We start from the raw sequence: 23,394 nt of genomic DNA on the forward strand, positions 1-23,394 counted from the left end.
GGCAGAGGCACGCAGCTGAAATCTCAGCATTGTCTCCCGCCTCGAACGACACACATGGAAAAGGTGTGGTTCGTTTTTTGGGGGAAGGGAAGGTCTGAAGGAGGAGCGGACGTGGCTCCAGCCTCTAGAATTGGCAGGGGAAGAAGTCGTAGATTCATCGAACCCCCGAAGGGACCCACGAGGGTCATCTAGTCCAACCCCCCTTTGCAATGCAGGAATCGCAGCTGGAGAATCTCTGACAGATGGCCAGCAAATCTCCACTTCAAAACCGCCAAGAAAGGAAAGACAGCCGTCTCCCAAACAAGTCCGTTTCACTGTTGATGAACAAGCTGGAAGGTGGGTCCAGAAGGGTGACCAAGATAATCAAGGGGACAGCAAACTTTTTCAGCAGGGGGCCGGTCCACTGTCCCTCAGACCCAGTGGGGGGCCGGACTATATTCTGAAAATAAATGAACTAATTCCAATGCCCCACAAATAACCCAGAGATGCATTTTAAATAAAAGGACACATTCTAATCATGTAAAAACATGCTGGTTCCCGGACCGTTCGTGGGCCGGATTGAGAAGGCGATTGGGCTGGATCCGGCCCCCGGGCCTTAGGTTACTGACTCATGGTCAAGGGTCTGGAAACCAAGCCTGATGAGGAGCAGTTGAAGGATCTGTGTATGTTTAGCCCGGAAAAGAGGAGACTGAGAGGAGAGAGGAGAGGCATTTTCAAGTGTATCAAGGTTAAAAATACATTAAAACACCAGTCATTAAAAACTTCCCTAAACAGGGCTGCCTTCAGATGTCTTCTAAATGTCAGATAGTTGTTTATTTCCTTGACATCTGATGGGAGGGCGCCACCACCAAGAAGGCCCTCTGCCTGGTTCCCTGTAACCTCACTTCTCGCAGGGAGGGAACTGCCAGAAAGCCCTCAGAGCTGGACCTTAATGTCTGGGTTGATCAATTCAGACTTCTGGTCCATTTTCCAAAGCATTTCCTAGCCTTATCCGGGGGTGCCGAGACTCGAACCCAGGGCATTCTGTGTGCAAAGGCAGACACTCCAACACAGCCTTTTGCTGGATTAAATGTACCCCTGACGTGCAATTTTAGAAATCTATCAAATGAAACGACGGAGACTTATTCCCCATGCGTCGTTCCCTCTGGCAGCGAGCAAGAGTTCAGAATTAGGGGGGAGAAACTGGGGTGCCCCATTGATCCCTGAAGGCACCACTCCCTATCAGATATATTGGTGTCGCAACCATTAAGCTTAGATCAGAAACCCCAAGCCGCCCTATTCCTTCTGTTTCACATGACAATTTGTTCCGAGCTTAAAATGGATCTAACATTTCCCCGCCAGGCGATTTTGGCTTTGAAATCTACCCAGCCATTGTTAAGCAGAGTGGGCGAATTGCTGAAAATAATAGGTGGCCCGGCATGAAAAGACCAGGAAAGGTTTCAGGGGGTTAAACACATACAGCCTGTTCAAGCTTTATATTATTTTCTATTTGATTGGGAACCGCCAGAAGGCCCTCGGTGCTGGACCTCAGTGTCCGGGCTGAACGATGGGGGTGGAGACACTCCTTCAGGTATACTGGGCCATTTAGGGCTTTCAAGGTCGGCACCAACACTTTGAATTGTGCTCGGAAATGTACTGGGAGCCAATGGAGGTCTTTCAGGACTGATATTATATGGTCTCAGCAGCCACTCCCAGTCCCCAGTCTGGCTGCCGCATTCTGGATTAGTTGTAGTTTCTGGGTCACCTTCAAAGGTAGCCCCACGGAGAGTGCATTGCAGTAGTCCAAGTGGGAGATAACCAGAGTATGCACCACTCTGGCCAGACAGTCTGCGGGCAGGGAGGGTCTTATCCTGCGTACCAGATGGAGCTGCCCTGGACACAGAATTGACCTGCGCCTCCATGGACAGCTGTGAGTCCAAAATGACTCCCAGGCTGTGCAACCTCTGCCTGGCTCCCTGCACAACCTCTCATCTCACAGGGAGTGGACCGCCAGAAGGCCCTTGGAGCTGGACCCAGGTGTCCGGGCTGAACAATGGGGTTGGAGAAGCTCCTTTACGTATACTGGGCTGAGGCCGTTTAGGGCTTTCAAGGTCAGCACCAACACTTTCAATTGTGCTTGGAAACGTCCTGGGAGCCAATGTAGGTCTTTCAGGACCGGTGTTATATGGTCTCCACTCCCAGTCACCAGTCTAGCTGCTGCATTCTGGATTAGTTGCAGTTTCCGGGTCACCTTCAAAGGTAGCCCCACGTAGAGCGCATGGCAGTAGTCCAAGCGGGAGATAACCAGAGCATGCACCACTCTGGCCAGACAGTCCGCTTAGCATCATAGAGTTGAAAGTGACCGTGAGAGTCATCTAGTCCAACCCTCTACAACGCAAGAATTTGCAGTCCCATATGGTGGACCGAACCGCAACCTTGGCGTAATCAGCACCACGCTCTAACCAACTGAGCTATCCAGATTTGCCAACTCAGGACCGTTCCAATTTCTGGAATGGTCCTTAAACTGGCCTGAATGGACCAGCCTCTGTTGACGGCTGGGCTTCTCCAGTCGACTGTTTTTGGGAAACAGAAGGATCCTGAGACCCAGGTATGGCAGATTTTTTGCAATCTGAGCTTCCAGAGAGATACAGTGGTGCCTCGCAAGACGAAATTAATTCGTTCCGCGAGTTTTGTCGTCTTGCGATTTTTTCCGTCTTGCGAAGCACCATGTCGGAAAAGTTTTGGAAAAGCTTCAAAAATCACCAAAGGTCTTTGAAAACCTCAAAAAAGGCTACCACACCGCGTTCTACGAGTTGCTCCTCGAAGTCAAGTCGCCAACTGTATTAACGGTGTTAAGAAAAAGGAAACAAACTTGCAAGACGTTTCCGTCTTGCGAAGCAAGCCCATAGGGAAAATCGTCTTGCGAAGCAGCTCAGAAAACAAAAAACCCTTTCGTCTAGCGAGTTTTTTGTCTCGCGAGGCATTCGTCTTGCGAGGTACCACTGTAGATCCCTACCACATTTTTGTGGGGCTTCATGAAATGGCCTCGTGTCCTCTCGCTTCTAAGTACAGAGAAAGAGAGAGAGTGAGAGTGTGTGTGTGTGTCATCATGTCGGCAGCCACATGCCATCTGCAAGTGAAAAGCGAGGAGATTAAAAATAGTTCTGTTAAATGTGAAGGCTTTAAGAGGCAGAATCTAGCAGAGAAGGGAATAAAGGAGCTTTTCACAGTAGCAGCAAGAGAGGGAGGTAGAGGAATAAGAACATTTTGGTGTGTGTTTTTTATTATAAAACATTTCTATCCCACTGTTCTGCCAAGCAATGGTGCAGTGAGCAGACCTCTTCAAAATGGAATTAAACCCATTTTCTGTGGCGTCCTGGGGTGCCTTGAAGGATTGTCAGTTGAAAAGTCTCCCTGGATTCATTGGGGAAAAAATCTGGTAACCTCACCCCAAATTCCATCTCTTCCGGTAGATCCTGCTAGATTGCTGGAAGGGCCTCTTGCGTTGTATGAAAGGTAGAGAAAGTCGGGGAAACGGAATAAACAGTTGTGTAGATGCAGCCCTGATCTAACCTAATTTGCACCTATCTCAACCAATCCCTGCTCCTGCCAACCTAGCAGTTCAAAAGCATGTCAGAGTGCAAGTACCGTATTTTTTGCACCATAACACACACTCTTTTCCTCCTAGAAAGTAAGGGGAAATGTCTGTGCGTGTTATGGAGCGAATGCCTGCGGGTGGCGGGGGGGATCTGCTGCAGTCGTCAGCAGAGGATCCATGGTTCCCCTTCCTTCCCTCCTCCGTGGTTACAAAGCATGGATCCACATCTATCCTCAGGATTTTTGCATTGGGCTACTCCAAACTCGCTGTCGGATCACATGTCTGTGGCCACAGCATGAACCACAAAAATCATATATCCACTATTTCGTTTAGAATATTTTTTTTCTTGTTTTCCTCCTCTAAAAACTACGTGCGTGTTATGGTCTGGTGCGTGTTATAGAGCGAAAAATATGGTAGATAAATAGGTACCGCTCCGGCGGGAAGGTAAACGGCGTTTCCGTGCGCTGCTCTGGTTCGCCAGAAGAGGCTTAGTCCTGCTGGCCACATGACCCGGAAGCTGTACGCCGGCTCCCTCGGCCAGTAAAGCGAGATGAGCGCCGCAACCCCAGAGTCGGCCACGACGGGACCTAATGGTCAGGGGTCCCTTTACCCTTTACCTTATAGTATATCTCTCTGCACCTGGTCTTTTTTGCAAATCCCTCTCCCTCTCCTGTCTCCAAGAAAAACAACACACCTATATCACATCCACTCTCCTCCCGCAATTGTTTGACTCTCCCCTTCACACAACCCACATTACACGACCTGTAGGAATGACCAGTACCGCCCGTTGCATCTCTTTACCATTCCAGAGTTGGACTCTATGCCAGGTTCTGTTCCTCCCAAATTCTGGTGAACTCAGAATTCCCAAAGCAATTCTCTCCCCCCCCCCACCTGGCCCCGAATAAATCCATTTGAATTATTTAATTTAATATATATCATTATCCAAATGTAATATATATCATTATCATCCCAGTAGTGATGTGTGGAAGTGAGAGCTGGACCATCAAGAAGGCTGATCGCCAAAGAATGGATGCTTTTGAATTCTAGTGCTGGAGGAGACTCTTGAGAGTCCCATGGACTGCAAGAAGATCCAACCTCTCCATTCGGAAGGAAATCAGCCCTGAGTGCTCACTGGAAGGACAGATCCTGAAGCTGAGGCTCCAAGACTTTGGCCACCTCAGGAGAAGAGAAGACTCCCTGGAAAAGACCCTGATGTTGAGAAAGATGGAGGGCACAAGGAGAAGGGGACAGTGTTCTCGAAGCTACCAGCATGAGTTTGACTAAACTGCGGGAGGCAGTGGAAGACAGGAGTGCCTGGCGTGCTGTGGTCCAGGGGGTCACAAAGAGGCGCACACGACTAAATGACAACAACATCTAAAAGGGAGTGTGCATGCTGTAAGACCATTAAGTTCAGACATGGAGAAGGACCTCACGGCACCCCTATGGGGCAAACATTGGCACCTCCCTTAAATCGCAGTGGTTGGGAGCTGTGCCAGAAGTTGGTGATATTTCTTGATGCGGGCAGAATGATATCTCGTCGAGTCAACAGAGACGGCGGCAGAGACAGGACACCTGTTCCGTGGGTGGCTCCATATTTCGCTCAGCGCCCGGTGTTTTGTTGTTTTTTTGCTCCAGCCTCCTTCCTCTTCTCTGGAAGGAGACGAGCCTGGAAAAGCAACAACAATGTTTTCTGGTCTTCTGGAATCAAAACCATTCTGTACGTACCAGCGTCCTAGTCCAATCTGGAGACTCGTGGAGGAAGGCAGGTTGTGGCGAATCAGCACCATGGAGAGCTCCAGCTGAGCCACTTGCACAAAGGCACCAAGGCACGGGCCATTTTAGTGGTCCCTGCTATTATACTGGGTGCATCGTGGCAGTGGTGTAACACACCCAAGACCTCTTGGGGGCCTCCTATTTCTATCTCGGGGGTCCTGTCCTACACCTGCCCATCATCACAGTTGTGTCAGCTCAAGGCCGATGGAGTCTTAAGGTTGGGGGTGGGAAGCTTTGCAAGCTAGTCTGTTCGGGTGGCTAAGGAGATGCCCCACTAAGCTCAGTCTGCCTACAGCCAGCCCCCCACCTGTTGTAGTCCCATTGCTAAGCCACAAGTGCAGAGCTTAGGGACAGGAGTCCCTGTGCTGGTCCTGTGGGATAACCGTGAGGCGAGGTCCGAGTCCAGTGCAGTATGGAGGCAGTCTGTCAAAGCTTGAAGCTGGGTCCAAGGCAGGGAGTTGGGCGAGGTCAGGAGATCCAGCAGGACAGGGTGCAGCCAGGAACTGGCTACCAACAACGTTGCTCCCGCAACTTGGGACTGGGGCTGGCTGGCTTTTATCTGCCCCGAGGCATAGGGCGGCCCCGGTCCACAGGTGACTCGCCTCTCCTGGCCTGGAGGCGAGCACTCCTCCTGTGGGAACTTCGTTCCCTCCGCCTCTCTGCCCTGAGCCTCTGCAGCTCAGGAGAGGCTGGAGGGTTACTGGACCCAGAGGCAACCTCAGCTTCCTCTGACGGGGCTGAGAGTGGAGCACCTGCAGGCAATGGGTCCTCCATCACCTCAGGAGCCAGAGCAGACTCACCTGAGGACCCAGCACAGGTGAGGACCCTTCAGGCTCAAGCCCCAAACCCGGCTCAGCTGGTTCTGGAGGCGGGGACTCCTGTGCAGGCGGAGATTCCTCAGGTTCAGCCTCTGAGTCCGAATCCCAGGCCATCACAGTCCCTCTTGCAGGGAGGGAACTGCCAGAAGGCCCTTGGAGCTGGACCTCAGGCTGAACGATGGGGGTGGAGATGCTCCTTCAGGGATACTGGGCCGAGGCCGTTTAGAGCTTTAAATGTCAGCACCAACCCTTTGAATTGTGCTTGGAAACGTCCTGGGAGCCCATGTAGGTCTTTCAGGACCAGTGTTATATGGTCTTTGTGGCCACTCCCAGTCACCAGTCTAGCTTCCGCATTCTGGATAAATTGTGTAGGCACCAGTGAAAGGCACCTATGAGGCTGCTGGCTGTGGTTCCATGGGCCTTGGTTCTGTGGACTCTAGTTTGTTCATTCATTCATGATTCCAATATCTCACCCTTCCTCCCATCCAGAGCTCGGGGTGGCTAATGGCTGACAGGTTGAACAATCATACGCAGCAGCACATTGTTGAAACCACAAGCTCCTAACAGCAACAATTCGGCAGCGAATAATGTCAGGAAAACCACAGCTAAAAATAGTTCTCTCCTCCCCCCCTTTATACAAATGCCTGGCTAGTAAAAAAATAATAAATTAAAATCTCTGGCTTCCGAGTGAGACACTTAGTCTAAGGTAGTACAATGGACAGCATTTCAGCACTATGGAGAGCTCTGAGTGAGACACTTCTCTCTCAAAAAAACACCACCACCCAGCTGGAATTTGAACCCTGGTCTTCCACGCTACAACTGCCTCATTTACCTTAGCTGGGTTGCAAAAAAATAATAATTCTTACTTCAGTGTAAAGATCACCACCAGCTGCTTCTTTTTTTAAAAAGGGAGTCTTTTTATATATGTGTCCCAAAAAAAATCAACTAGTTGCATTATATTGTGCGTTTTATTTCGTCGGTCCGAGACTGTAGTGGTTAATTCATTCAAAAGTGAGGCGGAGTTGACAGCGTTCCAGAAGATGCGAGAGGAAAGGAAAGCTGGTTCAAACCAGTTCTGAGCCATTCAGGAGCGGAGGAGTTCAAGTGCGAGAGAGAATCCATCTTCCCACATGTTCCCCTCATTGCCCAGAGGCTGCGCGGCAATGCAAAATGCAATGTCACTCTGACGGCTCAGAAGTAGGTCACCAGATTTCTGGGAGCGAGGGAAATGGATTTAACCCAGTCCCTTAGCCAGCCGAGAATTAGGGCAAATAAACAGAGGAAGGAAGATCTGCCGGGTTCCTTTAAGACAGCGATGGGAAGAGTGCTGGGCCAATCAATTGTTTCCCTTTTTTCTTTTTCTTTTAATCTTCAATGAATGGGAGAAGGCGTCGCCTTCAAAACACATCAGAGAAAATGTTGGTGAAATTCTCGGGGCTTCACGTTGTGCTGGGTGCTGCGAGAGCCCTTGCTTATACAGTCGTACTTCAGAAGTCGAACGGAATCCATTCCAGAAGTCCGTTTGACTTCCAAAACGTTCGCAAACCAAAGCACTTGGTCTAAGGTAGCACAATGGACAGCTCTCAAGTCAGCAAGGCAGGGGAGCGTTTCAGCACCATGGAGAGCTATGAGTGAGACACCTCTTTCTATCAAAAAAAAAAAGATTCTACTTTAGAATGTGCTACCTTAGACCAAAGCTCCTTCAGCCAATCAGAAGAGCCCGACGTTCGGCTTCCAAAAATCATTCGAAAACCAGAACACTCACTTCCGGGTTTTCGGCATTTGGGAACCAAGGCATTTGAGAACCAAGGCACCACTGTAATAATAATAATTAATAATAATAATAATAATAATAACAAAATTTTATTTATATCCCGCCTTCCCCAGCCGAAGCCGGGCTCAGAGCGGCTAACAACAGTAAAATGATAAAACATTCTAAAATCATTTCATTATAAAATTAATTCAAAACAGATTAATGGCAACCATTGGGCTAGAGTTCTGTGAGGATTGCCAAAGGAGGGGGTCAGACTGTGCCTTGGCCAAAGGCCTGGCGGAACAGCTCCATCTTGCAGGCCCTGCGGAAAGATGTCAAGTCCCGCAGGGCTCTAGTCTCTTCTGACAGAGCGTTCCACCAGATCGGAGCCACAACTGAAAAAGCCCTGGCTCTAGTTGAGGCCAGCCTAACCTCTCTGTGGCCTGGGACCTCCAAGATGTTTTTGTTTGAAGACCGTAAGTTCCTTTGTGGGACATACCAGGAGAGGCGGTCCCATAGGTATACTGAATATGCTTTGTGTATGGTTCTGTTTACACAGTCATGCGCTAGTTTGTACATATCTTTATGATAAATCAATTTTTAAATCAAGTGAAAGAAAAAGAGAGCACATATTGAATGGTGCAACTAACCCTTCTGCTTTCTCCTTTTCCCTTCCAGTCAAGAAAGCCAAATTTGACGGCCCCCAAGGTGAGTCCTTCCTCTTCTCCTTGTTGTACCTGGGGAGTCATGCGACTATTGAGAATGACTAGCCATTGGCCCCAGGGACGCGGGTGGCACTGTGGTCTAAACCTCTGAGCCTAGGACTTGCCAATCAGAAGGTCGGCTGTTCGATTCCAGCGACGGGGTGAGCTCCCGTTGCTCGGTCCCTGCTCCTGCCCACCTAGCAGTTCGAAAGCACCTCAAAGTGCAAGTAGATCAATAGGTACCACTCTGGTGGGAAGGTAAACGGTGTTTCCGTGCACTGCTCTGGCTCGCCAGAAGCGGCTTAGTCCTGCTGGCCACAACCCGGAAGCTGTACACCGGCTCCCTCAGTCAATAAAGCAAGATGAGCGCCACAACCCCAGAGTCGGCCACGACTGGACCTAACGGTCAGGGGTCTCTTTACCTTGAACCATTGCCCCCACTTTGAGAGCCTTGTTGCTGCGGCTTAGCAGCAACCAACCGTGGGCTCATCCAAGGCAGGACGCAATATCAGAGGGGATTCCTGTCTTTCCGTGTGCTTTCTTTGAGCAATAAGCTCTACCTTGTCAGAACAACCTGCCCAGTTCAGGGCCATCTTAAGCATATCCGGCGCTGCGGTGCAAAGATCCCACAGACCCTCCCCACTTTCCCACTGTTGGGGCTGTTTTTCATTCAGACAAAGGGCTTTTCTCTGACAGACACCAGTTCTCTTCTCTCTATCCACCTATCCTATTCTGTGTCCCTTCCCCCCTCTCCTCCCCGTACAGAAAAATTCAACACGTATGTCACCCTCAAAGTCCAGAATGTGAAGAGCACGACGATAGCGGTGCGAGGAAACCTTCCATGCTGGGAGCAAGACTTCATGTTGTAAGTGGAGCTGCTCTCTAGCGCTCATTCGGAACAAACAGCAATCTGGGTTTCTGGCTGTTTCTTGCTGTTGGTTCTGGTTTGGAGCTCAGTAGTGGGTTTCCTTGAGAAAGGAGAGAGGAAAGTGTGGACAGGGAGCCCTCAGTCTGCCTGTTGATTTTGCTTGGATAAATACAATATTTGGAATGAGGTTATACAAAATGCCGTAGGCTATTCATATTTACATATGTATTAGGATAGCAATATCAATGTATGGGTTAAGGTATTTTTTGTGTGTGTTTTCTTTCTTTCTCTACACATTTTGGTGCCTTTTTATTTTTATTTATATCACTTTATTTCTTTATAATTGAAAACTTTCCCATAAAATATGACTTTTAGAAGACATCTGAAGGCAGTCTGTTTAGGGAAGTTTTTAACATTTGATGTTATATTCTGTTGTGAGCCCTTTAGAGATTTTTCAACAAATTTGGTGAACTTTGTTAAAACCGAACCAGTTAATTCCAAGTGCTCAGAGAACAGAAGTGACAGATTTACATATAAGCTAAACAAGCTATAGCTTAGGGCCCCACTCTCTTGGGGGCCCCCAAAAAAATGTAAAGGGGAAAAAACCCTGGATGTACATTTCCAAAATATAAGATAAAAAACAAATGAAATAAAACCTACATACAGAAATGGTGTCTTATGCTGTGTAGGCTCCTAGGATGTAAGTCATGGGCCCGGCCTGCTAGCCTGCTCCCTAAAATATCCCTGCTTTGCTCCTTTCTATATATAGGGTGCCTACATTCTGCATGGACTGGTTGCAGGGCAACATGGACAAATGGCTTGAGATACCTACTAGGTCCATAAATTACCATATAGCTGCATATATTCAACACAAAAAACAGCTGCAATTTGTTGTTGACAAAGGACAGCTGGACATATAAAGGGCCCCATTACCTTCAGGAGCTGAGGGCCTCATCAAACCTAAATCCGGCCCTGGCTGAGCTCTATATCTGTCATAGAATTGTCGACTTGCAAGGGACCCTAAGGGGTCATCCAGCCCAACCCCCAATAAGACAGTATTGTAGATGATAAAAATTACAATTACATTTCCCCCCCCTTTACCTGCACTAATGATAGTCATTGTTTGGATGGGGGGCTTTTATCCATTTCCGTAGTCACACAACCAATCCATCAGTAGCTGAAATGGGTTCCGCACAGTCACAAAAAGAAATAAACCGAAAAAGCCTCCAAAACAAAAATGCAAAATAAAGGGGAGGAGGGCGGGAAACCCAGGGGCTTGTCCATATATTCTTAAGGGATTGGCCGTTCCTGAGAACGGGCACCGTGCGATTAAAACTACATTTCTCTTGCAGTGAAATCAACCGCCTGGACCTCGGGCTGACAGTGGAAGTGTGGAACAAGGGTCTAATCTGGGACACGATGGTGGGGACTGTGTGGATTCCGCTAAGCACGATCCGGCAATCCAACGAGGTGCGTAGAAAGTGTGGGAATGTCCAGAGAGTCAGGAGAGGATATATTGTTTATTAATATCCATCCTAACTTGCACTAGCAAGTTCCTTTAATTAGCAGAGTTTTACATTCCCCTTTTAAACGAACAGCGGTTAGCAGGTTGCAGGCTCGTGTGAGCCTCTCGCTATTAGGTTCCTGGTAAGTTCCCTTATGGGATGTGGGTGGCGCTGTGGGTTAAACCACAGAGACTAGGATTTGCCGATCAGAAGGTCGGCGGTTCGAATCCCCGCAATGACGGGCTGAGCTCCCGTTGCTCGGTCCCTGCTCCTGCCCACCTAGCAGTTCGAAAGCACGTCAAAGTGCAAGTAGATAAATAGGTACTGCTCTGGCGGGAAGGTAAACGGCGTTTCCGTGCGCTGCTCTGGTTCGCCAGAAGCGGCTTAGTCCTGCTGGCCACATGACCCGGAAGCTGTACGCCGGCTCCCTCGGCCAGTAAAGCGAGATGAGCGCCGCAACCCCAGAGTCGGTCACGACTGGACCTAATGGTCAGGGGTCCTTTTACCCTTTACCTTTAAGTTCCCTTATATCCCTTTTAAAAGAATAAACACGCCACAATCTTGCGTAAAGTATATAAAAGAGGTTTACTCACATAATCGGTTCACAGTTGGATCCCTGAAGGCAGACTTGTTTACAAAGTTTATACATGTGGATCTACTGGGGATAATCCCAGTGTCCTCTGTTTCCTGAGAGCTAGCAGAGCGGTCCTAGCTAAAAGCTGCTCCTCCAACGACCAAGGAAGTCAAAGAGAGAGAGAGATGGCTGTGTGCCTTGTCCTTTTGTTACCTGGACAGGTAAGGCCACGCCCACCTCTAGTCACATGCAAAGGAAGGATGTCCCAGCCAGGAGGAAACAGGAAGTTTTCAACTGGCTGGGCCAAACATTCCATTGCATGTCCACTCTAGGAAAACAAGGAATGTTGTACTTGACTGCTACTTATAGATCACGTCCCACATTTTGCAATGGCTGGGCTAAATCCAAACCTCTTTCTTCCATCCCAGGAGGGTCCGGGGGAATGGCTGACTCTCGACTCCCATGTCATCATGACGGACAATGAGATCTCTGGGACCAAGGACCCAACTTTCCACCGCATCCTTTTGGACACTCGCTTTGAACTCCCACTCGGTAGGGAAGGAGGGATGGATTGAGTTGTAAAGTGGTGTGTGTGTGTGTGTGTGTGTGTGTGTACGTGTACCCCAATTACAGTGGTACCTTGGTTCTCAAACTTAGTCCGTTCCAAAACCAAAGCGTTCCAAAACCGAGGCACGCTTTTTCATAGAAAGCAATGCAAAATGGATTAATCCGTTCCAGACTTTTAAAAACAAACCTTAAAACAGCAATTTAACATGGATTTTACTATCTAGCGAGACCACTGATCCATAAAGCGAAAGTAATAAACCGTGTACAGTGGTACCTCGGGTTACGTACGCTTCAGGTTACAGACTCCGCTAACCCAGAAATAGTACCTCGGATTAAGAACTTTGCTTCAGGATGAGAACAGAAATCGTGCACCGGCAGCACAGCGGCAGCAGGAGACCCCATTAGCTAAAGTGGTGCTTCAGGTTAAGAACAGTTTCAGGTTAAGAACGGACCTCCGGAACGAATTAAGTACTAAACCCGAGGTACCACTGTACTGCAGTCACACAATCAATCAACCAGTAGCTGAACTGGGTTCCACACAGTCACAAAAACAAAACAAAAAGAGCCACAAAAATGCAAAATAAATAGCAAAACCAGACAGACCTCAGCCTAACACTCAAAACGGAAGCATAACACTCAAAATGGAGCATGTTCGGCTTCCGAAAAAGGTTTGCAAACTGGAACACTTTTAAAAACCATCTTCAAAGCTCCAAGTCCCAAGACGCCATAGCACATAGGATAGTAAAGGGCCGAGTCCAAAAAAACCTCCCTTAAAAGTTCCCGGTTATAAATGTTATTGTTATTACTACAGTGGTACCTTGGGTCTCAAACCTAATCCGTTCCGGAAGTCTGTTCCAAAACCAAGGCGCGCTGCTTTCCCGTAGAAAGCAATGCAAAGCGGATTAATCCATTCCAGACTTTTAAAAACAACCCCTAAAACAGCAATCAAACGTGGATTTTACTATTTAACCAGGCCATCGATCCGTAAAACAATAATCAATGTACCGCAGTCACGCAATCGATCCATCAGTAGCTGAATTGGGTTCCTCAGAGCCACAAAAGCAAACTGAAAAAGAGTCGCCAAAACGCAAAATAAATAGCAAAAACAGACAGACCTCAGGGTAACACTCAAAATGGAGCACGTTCGGCTTCCGAAAAAAGTTCACAAACCGGAACACTTACTTCTGGGTTTGCAGTGTTTGGGTTCCAAGTTGTTTGAGGACCAAGGCGTTTGAGAACCAAGGGACCGCTGTATTAGGGGTTTGCACGGCCTAGAGGTCGTGCGAAGTTTGGGTTGGCCACTGTGGGATAGCTCAGTCGGTTGAGCATGCGGATCTAAACCTCAAGGTAGCGAGTTCAAGTCCCACCTTGGGCAAAAGTTTCCTGCAATAGCAGTGGGTTGGGCTGGATGAACCTAATGGTCCCATTCAACTCTGATTCTAAGAGGATACTGGGATCGATGGGGCTGTTTGCCTGATCCAGCACCCCTCTTCTTATGTTTTATATATGGTCCAGTCCGGGAACAGGCTTGTACCAATTGCGTGGTTTTTATTTTCTTCTTTTTAATTCCGTCAACTGAACCGCCTCCAATTCCACCCCTCTTTCCTCTGCAGATATACCTGAGGAGGAAGCACGCTACTGGGTCAAAGAACTTGAGAGGCTCAATGCGATGAGAGATCAGGATGATGTAAGTTTCTAAGAGGGTGTGTGTGTGTGTGTGTGTGTGTGTGTGTGTGTGTGTAACCTAGCTTACTCTATGGTATTAACCCCTTCATGCATTAACACCAGTCTTGAAAGACCTACACTGGCTCCCAGTATGTTTCCGAGCACACAGTGTGCGTGTGTGTGTGTGTGTGTGTGTGTGTGTAACATACCTTAAACTGGACTGACTTAAGACCGAGCAGTTAAGTGCTGTTTTTGGGGGACAGGGGGTGGGCTTGTGTGGAGGACTCCCTGGTCCTGAATAGGGTAACTGTGCCCCTGAAGGACCAGGTGCGCAGCCTGGGAGTCATTCTGGACTCACAGCTGTCCATGGAGGCGCAGGTCAGTTCTGTGTCCAGGGCAGCTCCATCTGGGACGCAGGATGAGACCCTCCCTGCCTGCGGACTGTCTCGCCAGAGTGGTGCATGCTCTGGTTATCTGCCGATTGGACTACTGCCATGCGCTCTACGTGGGGCTGCCTTTGAAGGTGACCCGGAAACTACAACTAATCCAGAATGCATCAGCTAGACTGGGGACTGGGAGCGGCCGCCGAGACCATATAACACCAGTCTTGAAAGACTTATATTGGCTCCCAGTACGTTTCTGGGCACAATTCAAAGTGTTGGTGCTGACCTTTAAAGCCCTAAACTGTCTCGGCCCAGTATACCTGAAGGAGCGTCTCCACCTCCATCGTTCTACCCGGACACTGAGGTCCAGCTCCGAGGGTCTTCTGGTGGTTCCCTCATTGCGAGAAGCCAAGTTACAGGGCACCGGGCAGAGGGCCTTCTCGGTGGTGGCGCCTGCCCTGTGGAACGCCCTCCCACCAGATGTCAAAGAGAACAACAACTACCAGACTTTTAGAAGACATCTGAAGGCAGCCCTGTTTAGGGAAGCTTTTAATGTTTGATCTATTACAGTACTTTAATATATTTTTTGGAAGCTGCCCAGAGTGGTTGGGGAAGCCCAGCGAGATGGGCGGGGTATAAATAAATTATTTATTATTATTATTATTATTATTATTATTATTATTATTATATGCCTTATCTAAAGCATGGATGCTTCGGGGCGGAGACTTGCTCATCCAGATTCCTTCCTGGCTTTTAGCATTCATGGTCTTCTTACCAGCATGGTTGTGTTTGTGTGTGTGTTTTTTCCCTACTCAGACTAGACCTACTGAAATTAAGAGATCTAAGTTAGCCATATGGGATACGGGTGGCGCTGTGGGTTAAACCACAGAGCCTAGAACTTGCTAATCAGAAGGTCGGCGGTTCGAATCCCCGCAATGACGGGGTGAGCTCCCGTTGCTCGGTCCCTGCTCCTGCCAACCTAGCAGTTCAAAAGCACGTCAAAGTGCAAGCAGATAAATAGGTACCACTCTGGCGGGAAGGTAAACGGCATTTCCGTGCGCTGCTCTGGTTCGCCAGAAGCGGCTTAGTCCTGCTGGCCACATGACCTGGAAGCTGTACGCCGGCTCCCACAACCAATAAAGCGAGATGAGCACTGCAACCCCAGAGTCGGCCACGACTGGACCTAATGGTGAGGGGTCCCTTTACCTTTCAGTTAACCATGCCCATTGATTTCAATGGGCACGCCTTGTTAGTCTGAATAGGGGTAACATTGGAGCCAACCAATAGATTCAGAGGGTTAGTCTCTAACTATTTCCTGCTCAGGCTAGACCAAGGCTAGATCTAGTAAAGGTAAAGGGACCCCTGACCATTAGGTCCAGTCGTGGCCGACTCTGGGGTTGCGGTGCTCATCTCGCTTTACTGGCCAAGGGAGCCGGCATACAGCTTCCGGGTCATGTGGCCAGCAGGACTAAGCCGCTTCTGGCGAACCAGAGCAGCGCACGGAAATGCCGTTTACCTTCCCGCCGGAGCGGTACCTATTGATCTACTTGCACTTTGATGTGCTTTTGAACTGCTAGGTGGGCAGGAGCAGGGACAAGCAACGGGAGCTCACCCCGTCATTGCGGGGATTCGAACCGCCGACCTTCTGATCAGCAAGTCCTAGGCTCTGTGCTTTAACCCACAGCGCCACCCACGTCCCTAATGTAGTTGAGTCCCCAGTTAAAATTAAGAGACACAAAAACCTGGACGATTTCTGGCCAATTGGAAATCTAAATATGAGCAATTGCATGAACTTTTGTAACATTTTAATGACATGTTATTTTTATTAGATGTTTTGTGATTGTGTTTTCTTTAATACAGTGGTACCTTGGTTCTCAAATTTAATCCGTTCTGGAAGTCTGTTCCAAAACCAAGGTGCACTTTCCCATAGAAAGGAATGCAAAAGGGATTAATCCGTTCCAGACTTTTAAAAACAACCCCTAAATCAGCAATTTTACATGAATTTTACTATCTAACGAGACCGTTGATCCATAAAGCGAAAGCAATAGGCAATGTACTGCAGTCACGCAATCGAACCACCAGTGGCTGGACTGCGTTCCACACCCTCACAAAAACAAAAGCCCAAAAGCCCAAAAGCCGCAAAAACGAAAACGCAAAATAAATAGCAAAAGCAGACAGACCTCGGCGTAACGCTCAAAATGGAAGTGTGGCACTCAGAACGGAAGCGTAACGCTCAAAACAGAACATGTTCGGCTTCCGAAAAAAGTTCGCAAACCAGAACACTTCCTTCCAGGTTTGCAGCGTTCTGGTTCCAAGCTGTTTGAGCACCAAGGCGTTTGAGAACCAAGGGACTGCTGTAACTGTAAAGCATTTTTAAAAACGTATTTTAAGTTGTTCTGAGATAAACACTGACTCTTCCCCTTCCCTCTTCTCTCCGTCTGCTTCCCCCTCTCTAAATTTTGGGGTTCCCATTCTCATTCTTGGGGGACACAGGAGAAGCCGCTCCCCGTACCCGGATCTCAGTGCTGTAAGTGTTTGACTCGCTTGTGAATTTTAGGGAATTCGATCTCGCTTCCTCCATGCCCTAACCAGCTCCTGTCCCTCTGTGACCTGCTGGACTTCAGCTCACAGCATCCTCTCTGGTGGCTGCAATGGTTTCTGGGAGTTGGAGTCCAGCAAGACACGTTCTGTACCCCCTGACTCAGGGAATATCTGTGAAGGTTTTTCCATGACCCTCCATCTTTGGTTTGGAAGGTACCTCGCTTGGAGGGCTTGGCCACCAAAAAGGGGGTCACCTGGTTGGCAGAAGTCCCCCCCCTTGATTCTCAACCCTCCCCTCTGTGTCTCCCTTATCCCCATTTGTCCCCCCTTCCTGCTTTGTCTCTCTCCCACCCCGCCCCACTTTTAAGTCTCAGGAAAGTCTCGAGTTTGGGAGCAAAGTACCGTATTTTTCGCTCTATAGGATGCACTTTTTCCCCTCCAAAAATGAAGGGGAAATGTGTGTGCGTCCTATGAATGCAGGCTCCTTGGCTTCAGCAATAGCAACGCGAAGCCTCCGAAGCTCAGAGGGAGCGCTCCCCCTGCGCTCCGGAGGCTTCGCGTTGCTTTCGCTGAAGCCGCCTGAAGCCCCTGGCGCGCAGGGAACTCCCGCTGCACTCTGGGGGCTTCAGGCAGCTATCCGCAAGCCTTCGGAGCGCAGCAGGAGTTCCCGCTGCACTCCGAAGGCTTGTGGATAGCCGCCTGAAGCCTGGAGAGCGAGAGGGGTCAGTGCACACCGATCCCTCTTGCTCTCCAGGCTTCGCTTCGCTGGAGAGGCGCTGCACAGTTTTCCCTCTCTACACAGCGCCCCTTCAGCGAAGCAGGAGGAGAAATGGAAGGGGGTCCGTTTCTCCTCCCGCTTCGCTGAAGGGGCGCTGCGCAGAGAGGGGGAGAATTTCCCCCCCTGTTCTCCCCCTCCTATGGTCCGGTGCGTCGTATAGAGCGAAAAATACGGTACCTGGGCTAGGAACTGCTGTTCGGAGATCTGTTATAGGAAAATCCTTGGGCTTGCTTGTGTTACGGAAAAATCTAGGTGTGAGGCTTCTCATTTACCCAGCTCGTCGGGCAGAGCCCTGCGGAATAAAGGAAGGAGTTCAGCCACCAACCGGAGCAAATAGCTGTAGACCAAAGTTTATTGCGCAACAGGTTCAAAGAGGAATTTTGAACCCCGAGGATGGGGTGACGAGGACTTTTAAAACTTTCCCGCCATATCCCAGAATACAGTTCGTACAGCATCACTGCTGCATCACTGACATGTCACAAAAGGGGAGGGGTAGACATGGGACGCGGGTGGTGCTGTGGGTTAACCACAGAGCCTAGGACTTGCCGATCAGAAGGTCGGCGGTTCGAATCCCCGCGATGGGGTGAGCTCCCGTTGCTCGGTCCCTGCTCCTGCCCACCTAGCAGTTCAAAAGCATGTCAAAGTGCAAGTAGATAAATAGGTACCGCTCTGGTGGGAAGGTAAACGGTGTTTCCGTGCGCTGCTCTGGTTCGCCAGAAGTGGCTTAGTCCTGCTGGCCACATGACCCGGAAGCTGTACGCCGGCTCCCTCGGCCAGTAAAGCGAGATGAGTGCCGCAACCCCAGAGTCGGCCACGACTGGACCTAATACCTTTAGACAGGGGTTATACTAGTTTAACCTTGTCAAATGTGTCCAGACAAGTCCTTGGTCCAAGATTAGCATAAGCAGACATGGCAGGGCAAGACCCAGGTATAAGATGAGCATAGGCAAACACCTCTGAAGTCCCAAAGTACAATAGAACTTCCTTTGCATGTCTGGACCCCTTGGCAAGTCTGGTGATGGGATTAGGCTTTTCTTGGCCAACAATCAGCTCAGCAATTGTCACCTCTGGCAACTTCCTGGAGTCCTTTTTCAAGGGGGAAATAGCTTTGGAATGGAGGAAATTAGCAAAGGAGGTGATTTTATATTATTTTTAAAGCTAGGTAGCTTCCCTGAGCTGTCAAGTTGAAAGGATACATTCAGGTATAATATTTGTAATTTCTGTAACACTTGGATTACCAAGCAGAGACACCAGTCGGGAATAGAGGAGCAAAACGGCAACCACCAGGGCTGGTCTTTATTTTTAAGGACTGTTGCAGGACTTCCACCCCCAACATGGAAGAGGCAGGAAGGAGCCCAGAACAAAAGATAGCTCCCAATTTTTATCAGTTTTACAGAGATACCTGTGATAAGAATTTTAAGGTACCGTATTTTTTGCCCTATAGGACGCACTTTTCCCCTCCAAAAATGAAGGGGAAATGTGTGTGGGGCGAATGCAGGCTTTTGCTGAAGCCTGGAGAGCGAGAGGCGTCGGTGCGCACCGACCCATCTCGCTCTCCAGGCTTCAGGAAGCTATCCGCAAGCCTTGGGAGCCCAGCGGGAGTTCCCGCGGGCTCGCAAGGCTTGCGGGCAGCAGCCTGTTCTGGGGGCTGGGGGGGGGAAATATTTTTTTTTATTATTCATTTCCCCCCCCCCAAAAAAAAATGAGGTGCGCCCTATGGGCCAGTGCGCCCTATAGGGCGAAAAATACAATACTTAGATATATAATAAATGTTCATAAATGTACCAACCAAGCACGTACATAGATCAACACAGGAAGACCGACCTGAAACCGTTTTGACTCCCAAACTGACCAAATGTATTCTCTGCGAGGAGGGAGGGAGGTGAGGGAACCTTCCCATTGTCTCAGGAATTGAGTAATCACCATCTCAAAGGAATGGGCAGACTACCAAGAAAGGCAATCAGATAAGGCATGATCAGATAACATGCCAGACAGGAGATAAACAACGCACTCAGATTTCTGTTGTAGACCGCCTTTCTGTTTCCTAGATATGTTGCTTGTATAATGCCCTCAAGGAAGTATTTAAATTCTTCTGGAATGGTCCAGTTACCTCTTCCCTTGGGGGCTAAAAAATTACTGGCTTTATTTAGACTTGGCCTGTCTCTTAAAGGGACATGTCTTCTTGGTCTTCTTTTTTTTTTTTCATAGGCAACTGGAATTATTTTGGCTGGGGAGATCAACAAAGTAAGTATATGACCTGCCCCCCACTTCTAGACCTCCGTACCCCCAATTTCTATCCATTTTGCTATGCAGGCCTCTTCAAACACAGCCACTCTGGGCGGCTCCCAACAGAATATTAAAAACATCAAACATTAAAAAACTTCCCTAAACAGGGCTGCCTTCAGACGTCTTCTAAAAGTCAGATAGTTGTTTATTTCCTTCACTGGCTCCCAGGACGTTTCCGAGCATAATTCAAAGGGTTGGTGCTGAAAGTCCTAAACGGCCCAGTAGACCTGAAGGAGCGTCTCCACCCCAGACACCTGGGTCCATATCCCGAGGGCCTTCTGGCGGTTCCCTCCCTGCGAGAAGTGAGGTTGCAGAGAACCAGGCAGAGGGCCTTCTTGGTGGTGGCGCCCTCCCTTCAGATGTCAAGGAAACAAACAACTATCTGACTTTTAGAAGACGTCTGAAGGCAGCCCTGTTTAGGGAAGTGTTTAGTATTCGATGTTTTTAATATTCTGTTGGGAGCCGCCCAGAGTGGCTGGGGGAACCCGGCCAGATGGGCAGGGTATAAATATTATTATATTATTAAGCAGATTGCAGATCGAGTTTTACCTACGCAAAGCAGTGTGGGTTCGCCTTCCCCCATAATCAGGAAACTCCAGTTCCTTCTCATGTCTTATCTCGCTGTGACCCATCTTCCTCTCACTTCTCCATCCTCCTGGTAGCTAAAACACGGCGCGCTCATCCCCTGCCATGGGTGGCGCAAACAAATTTGTGGACCAGCATTGCAGGGGGGTTGGACTAGATGCCCTTTGGGTCCCTTCCAACTTTTGCTTTTGGGGGAAAAGGCCTCCAATTCTCTGGGTTTCCCCATCGCTCCGTCCACCTCTCTCAGTGTCCTCCCTCGTTCTCTTCTGCCATCGACCAGTACCGTTGTTCTCCCCGAATCCCATCCCGCCCCCCAGTCGAGACGTTTCCCCCCTTCCTGAATCCTGACCTCCCCTCTCTAATGTCCCCGGGAAAACAAACAAACAAGGAAACACAAATATGCAAAGGTGTGCGTTTGCACGCACCTTAGATGTCCAGGCCTGAACATAAAGATGGCCACCCCTTGTTATGAGAACGGGCCTTTACCTAACTTGTGAAATTGGGTGGTCCTCTTCTTCTCCACAGGGACGCGGGTGGTGCTGTGGGTTAAACCACAGAGCCTAGAACTTGCCGATCAGAAGGTCGGCGGTTCGAATCCCCGCAATGACGGGGTGAGCTCCCGTTGCTCAGTCCCTGCTCCTGCCAACCTAGCAGTTCGAAAGCACGTCAAAGTAGATAAATAGGTACTGCTCCAGCGGGAAGGTAAACGGCGTTTCCGTGCGCGGCTCTGGTTCGCCAGAAGCGGCTTAGTCCTGCTGGCCAAATGACCCGGAAGCTGTACGCCGGCTCCCTCGGCCAGTAAAGCGAGATGAGTGCCGCAACCCCAGAGTCAGTCACGACTGGACCTAATGGTCAGGGGTCCCTTTACCTTTACCTTCTTCTCCAGATGATGACCCAGACAGCACCATGGATGACCGCGACAGTGACTACCGCAGCGAGACCAGCAACAGCATCCCGCCTCCTTTCTACACCACCTCCCAGCCCAACGCTTCAGTCCACCAATACCCCATGAGGCACCAGCAGAGAGCAGCCCGGGACTCTTATGCTGATTCCATGAAGGGCTACGACATGGACTACTCTGACCATCGCCCCATGAGGTAGACTGGACAGAAGCTGGGGACCTTGCTGGGGAAAGGCGTGAGAAGCCTCCATGGGGCAGGGGTGGGGTGGGGTGGGCCTGATCCCAGCTGGGGAGCTTTGGCCAGAAGCGGACACCAGGTTGTTGGAAGGGTACCAGAAGCCAGGTCGGACTAGATCGGACCAAAGGTTGATCGAGCCCAGCGCTCTGTTTAAGGATGCAGGCAGATGGGCACCGCCACCGGAACAGAACCAAGCCTACGAAGAATGCTCCTATTTCTTCTTCTATGGCGATCCTTCTTCTTCCTCTTCCTCTTCCTCTTTTTCCTCTTCTTCTTCTTCTTCTTCACCCCTCCTCCTTCTCCTCCTTCTCCTCCTCCTCTTCCTCTTCTTCCTCTTCCTCCTCCCTCTTCCTCTTCCTCCTCCTCTTCTTCTTCCTCTTCTTCTTCTTCTTCCTCTTCTTCTTCTTCTTTGATCCCTCGTAGCCGAGTAAGATTGTCTTCCATAAACACGGTTTTAACAGTGAATCCGTAAGTGACCGTGGAGGCCAATTCTGGATCCCCACGTCCTTCCACAGTGGGGACATAGGTTTCCGGGCAGGAGTTGATCCCGGTGAGGGTTTGCCAAGCGCGCCTTCCTCTTAGCACGTTTCTCCCTCTCGTCCTGAGTTCGAGTGTCTTCAAAGCCTACTAGAAGGATTTTTAAATTTTTGTTTTGACTACGGCAGACCAACACGGCTGCCTACTTGTAACTTCAAAGCCTATGACACCTTAAAAAGGTAAAGGGACCCCTGGCCATTAGGTCCAGTCGTGGCCGACTCTGGGGTTGCGGTGCTCATCTCGTTTTATTGGCCGAGGGAGCCGGCTTACAGCTTCCGGGTCATGTGGCCAGCAGGACTAAGCCGCTTCTGGCGAACCAGAGCAGCACAGGGAAACGCCGTTTACCTTCCCGCCAGAGCGGTACCTATTTATCTACTTGCACTTTGACGTGCTTTTGAACTGCTAGGTTGGCAGGAGCAGGGACCGAACAACGGGAGCTCACCCCGTCACGGGTATTCGAACCGCCGACCTTCTGATCGGCAAGTCCTAGGCTTTGTGGTTTAATCCACAGCACCACCCGCGTCCCTCCCATGACGCCTTAAGCTCATAATAAAAAGGTAAAGGTACCCCAGACCGTCAGGAGAGATTCAGGAGGGACAAAAGGAAATCCTTCTCTACGCGGAAGAGAGTTCACCTGCGGAACTCACTGCCACAAGAAAAGGCCATCATTGGCTTTTTGCCACGGTGCTGATCCCTCCGCTGTTGGAAGGGAGTAAATGCCCCCTGAATATCGCAAGTGGGGAGGGTGGGCTGTGACTCTCAGCTCCTGCTTGTGGGCACCCGGTTGGCCACTGCAAGACTAGATGGGCCTTTGCAGGTTCTTTTCTGAGGTTCTTATAAGGCTACTAGTTCTGATGGCTGCGCAGGGTTCCTAGTAGTCAACCCACGGATACGAGTTTCTGGGAACCACAAGCGGAAAAGTTTGGATCAGATCATACAGGTTTAAAATCCCATTGGCCACCAGAAGCCTGGGCTGGATAAATCTTTGGTCCAATCGCAGCGGGGTCTCTTCCAACAGCCTTATGTCCAGGCAGATTTCGGTTAGATCTGAAGATCCTTTGGGTCGCTTCCTACGACGCTAAGACCATTGGGGGTGTGTGTGGGGTTTTGTTTGGGGGGGAAGACTGTGGTTCAGGTATAAGCTCAGCGCCCTCCATCCCTCAAAACGTCACCGAACCGACCTCGCAAGCGCGCTACTGCCAGCTCTATCATTCTGCGATTCTATTGGCCGCCTGAGATTCCTGCCGTGTGGCGGGTTGGACTAGATGACCCCAGGGTCCCTCTCCAAGTCTATGAATGTGTGTGCCTTTCCCTATGCCTCTTCCCTCTCCCCTCCCCAAA

General features: G+C 49.6%; 1 protein-coding gene and 1 long non-coding RNA gene across 2 annotated transcripts in view; one reads left to right on the forward strand and one right to left on the reverse strand.

Annotated features, from left to right (window-relative positions):
• Positions 1-23,394, reverse strand: part of LOC308467560 — a 212,134-nt gene that overhangs the window by 138,934 nt on the left and 49,806 nt on the right. The gene's annotated exons all lie outside the window — the stretch shown is intronic.
• Positions 1-23,394, forward strand: part of LOC308467257 (protein unc-13 homolog A) — a 123,555-nt gene that overhangs the window by 12,132 nt on the left and 88,029 nt on the right. The window contains exons 2-9 of the mRNA XM_080988767.1: positions 8,600-8,629; positions 9,391-9,490; positions 10,846-10,963; positions 12,001-12,124; positions 13,753-13,826; positions 16,681-16,714; positions 19,715-19,750; positions 21,264-21,474. Coding sequence (XP_080844893.1) covers positions 8,600-8,629; positions 9,391-9,490; positions 10,846-10,963; positions 12,001-12,124; positions 13,753-13,826; positions 16,681-16,714; positions 19,715-19,750; positions 21,264-21,474 — 727 coding nt within the window. The remainder of the gene's footprint in view (positions 1-8,599; positions 8,630-9,390; positions 9,491-10,845; positions 10,964-12,000; positions 12,125-13,752; positions 13,827-16,680; positions 16,715-19,714; positions 19,751-21,263; positions 21,475-23,394) is intronic.

The sequence above is a fragment of the Podarcis pityusensis genome, assembly GCF_964106645.2.
Source record: "Podarcis pityusensis genome assembly, chromosome: 18".
In the NCBI taxonomy this organism is placed as follows: Eukaryota; Metazoa; Chordata; class Lepidosauria; order Squamata; family Lacertidae; genus Podarcis; species Podarcis pityusensis.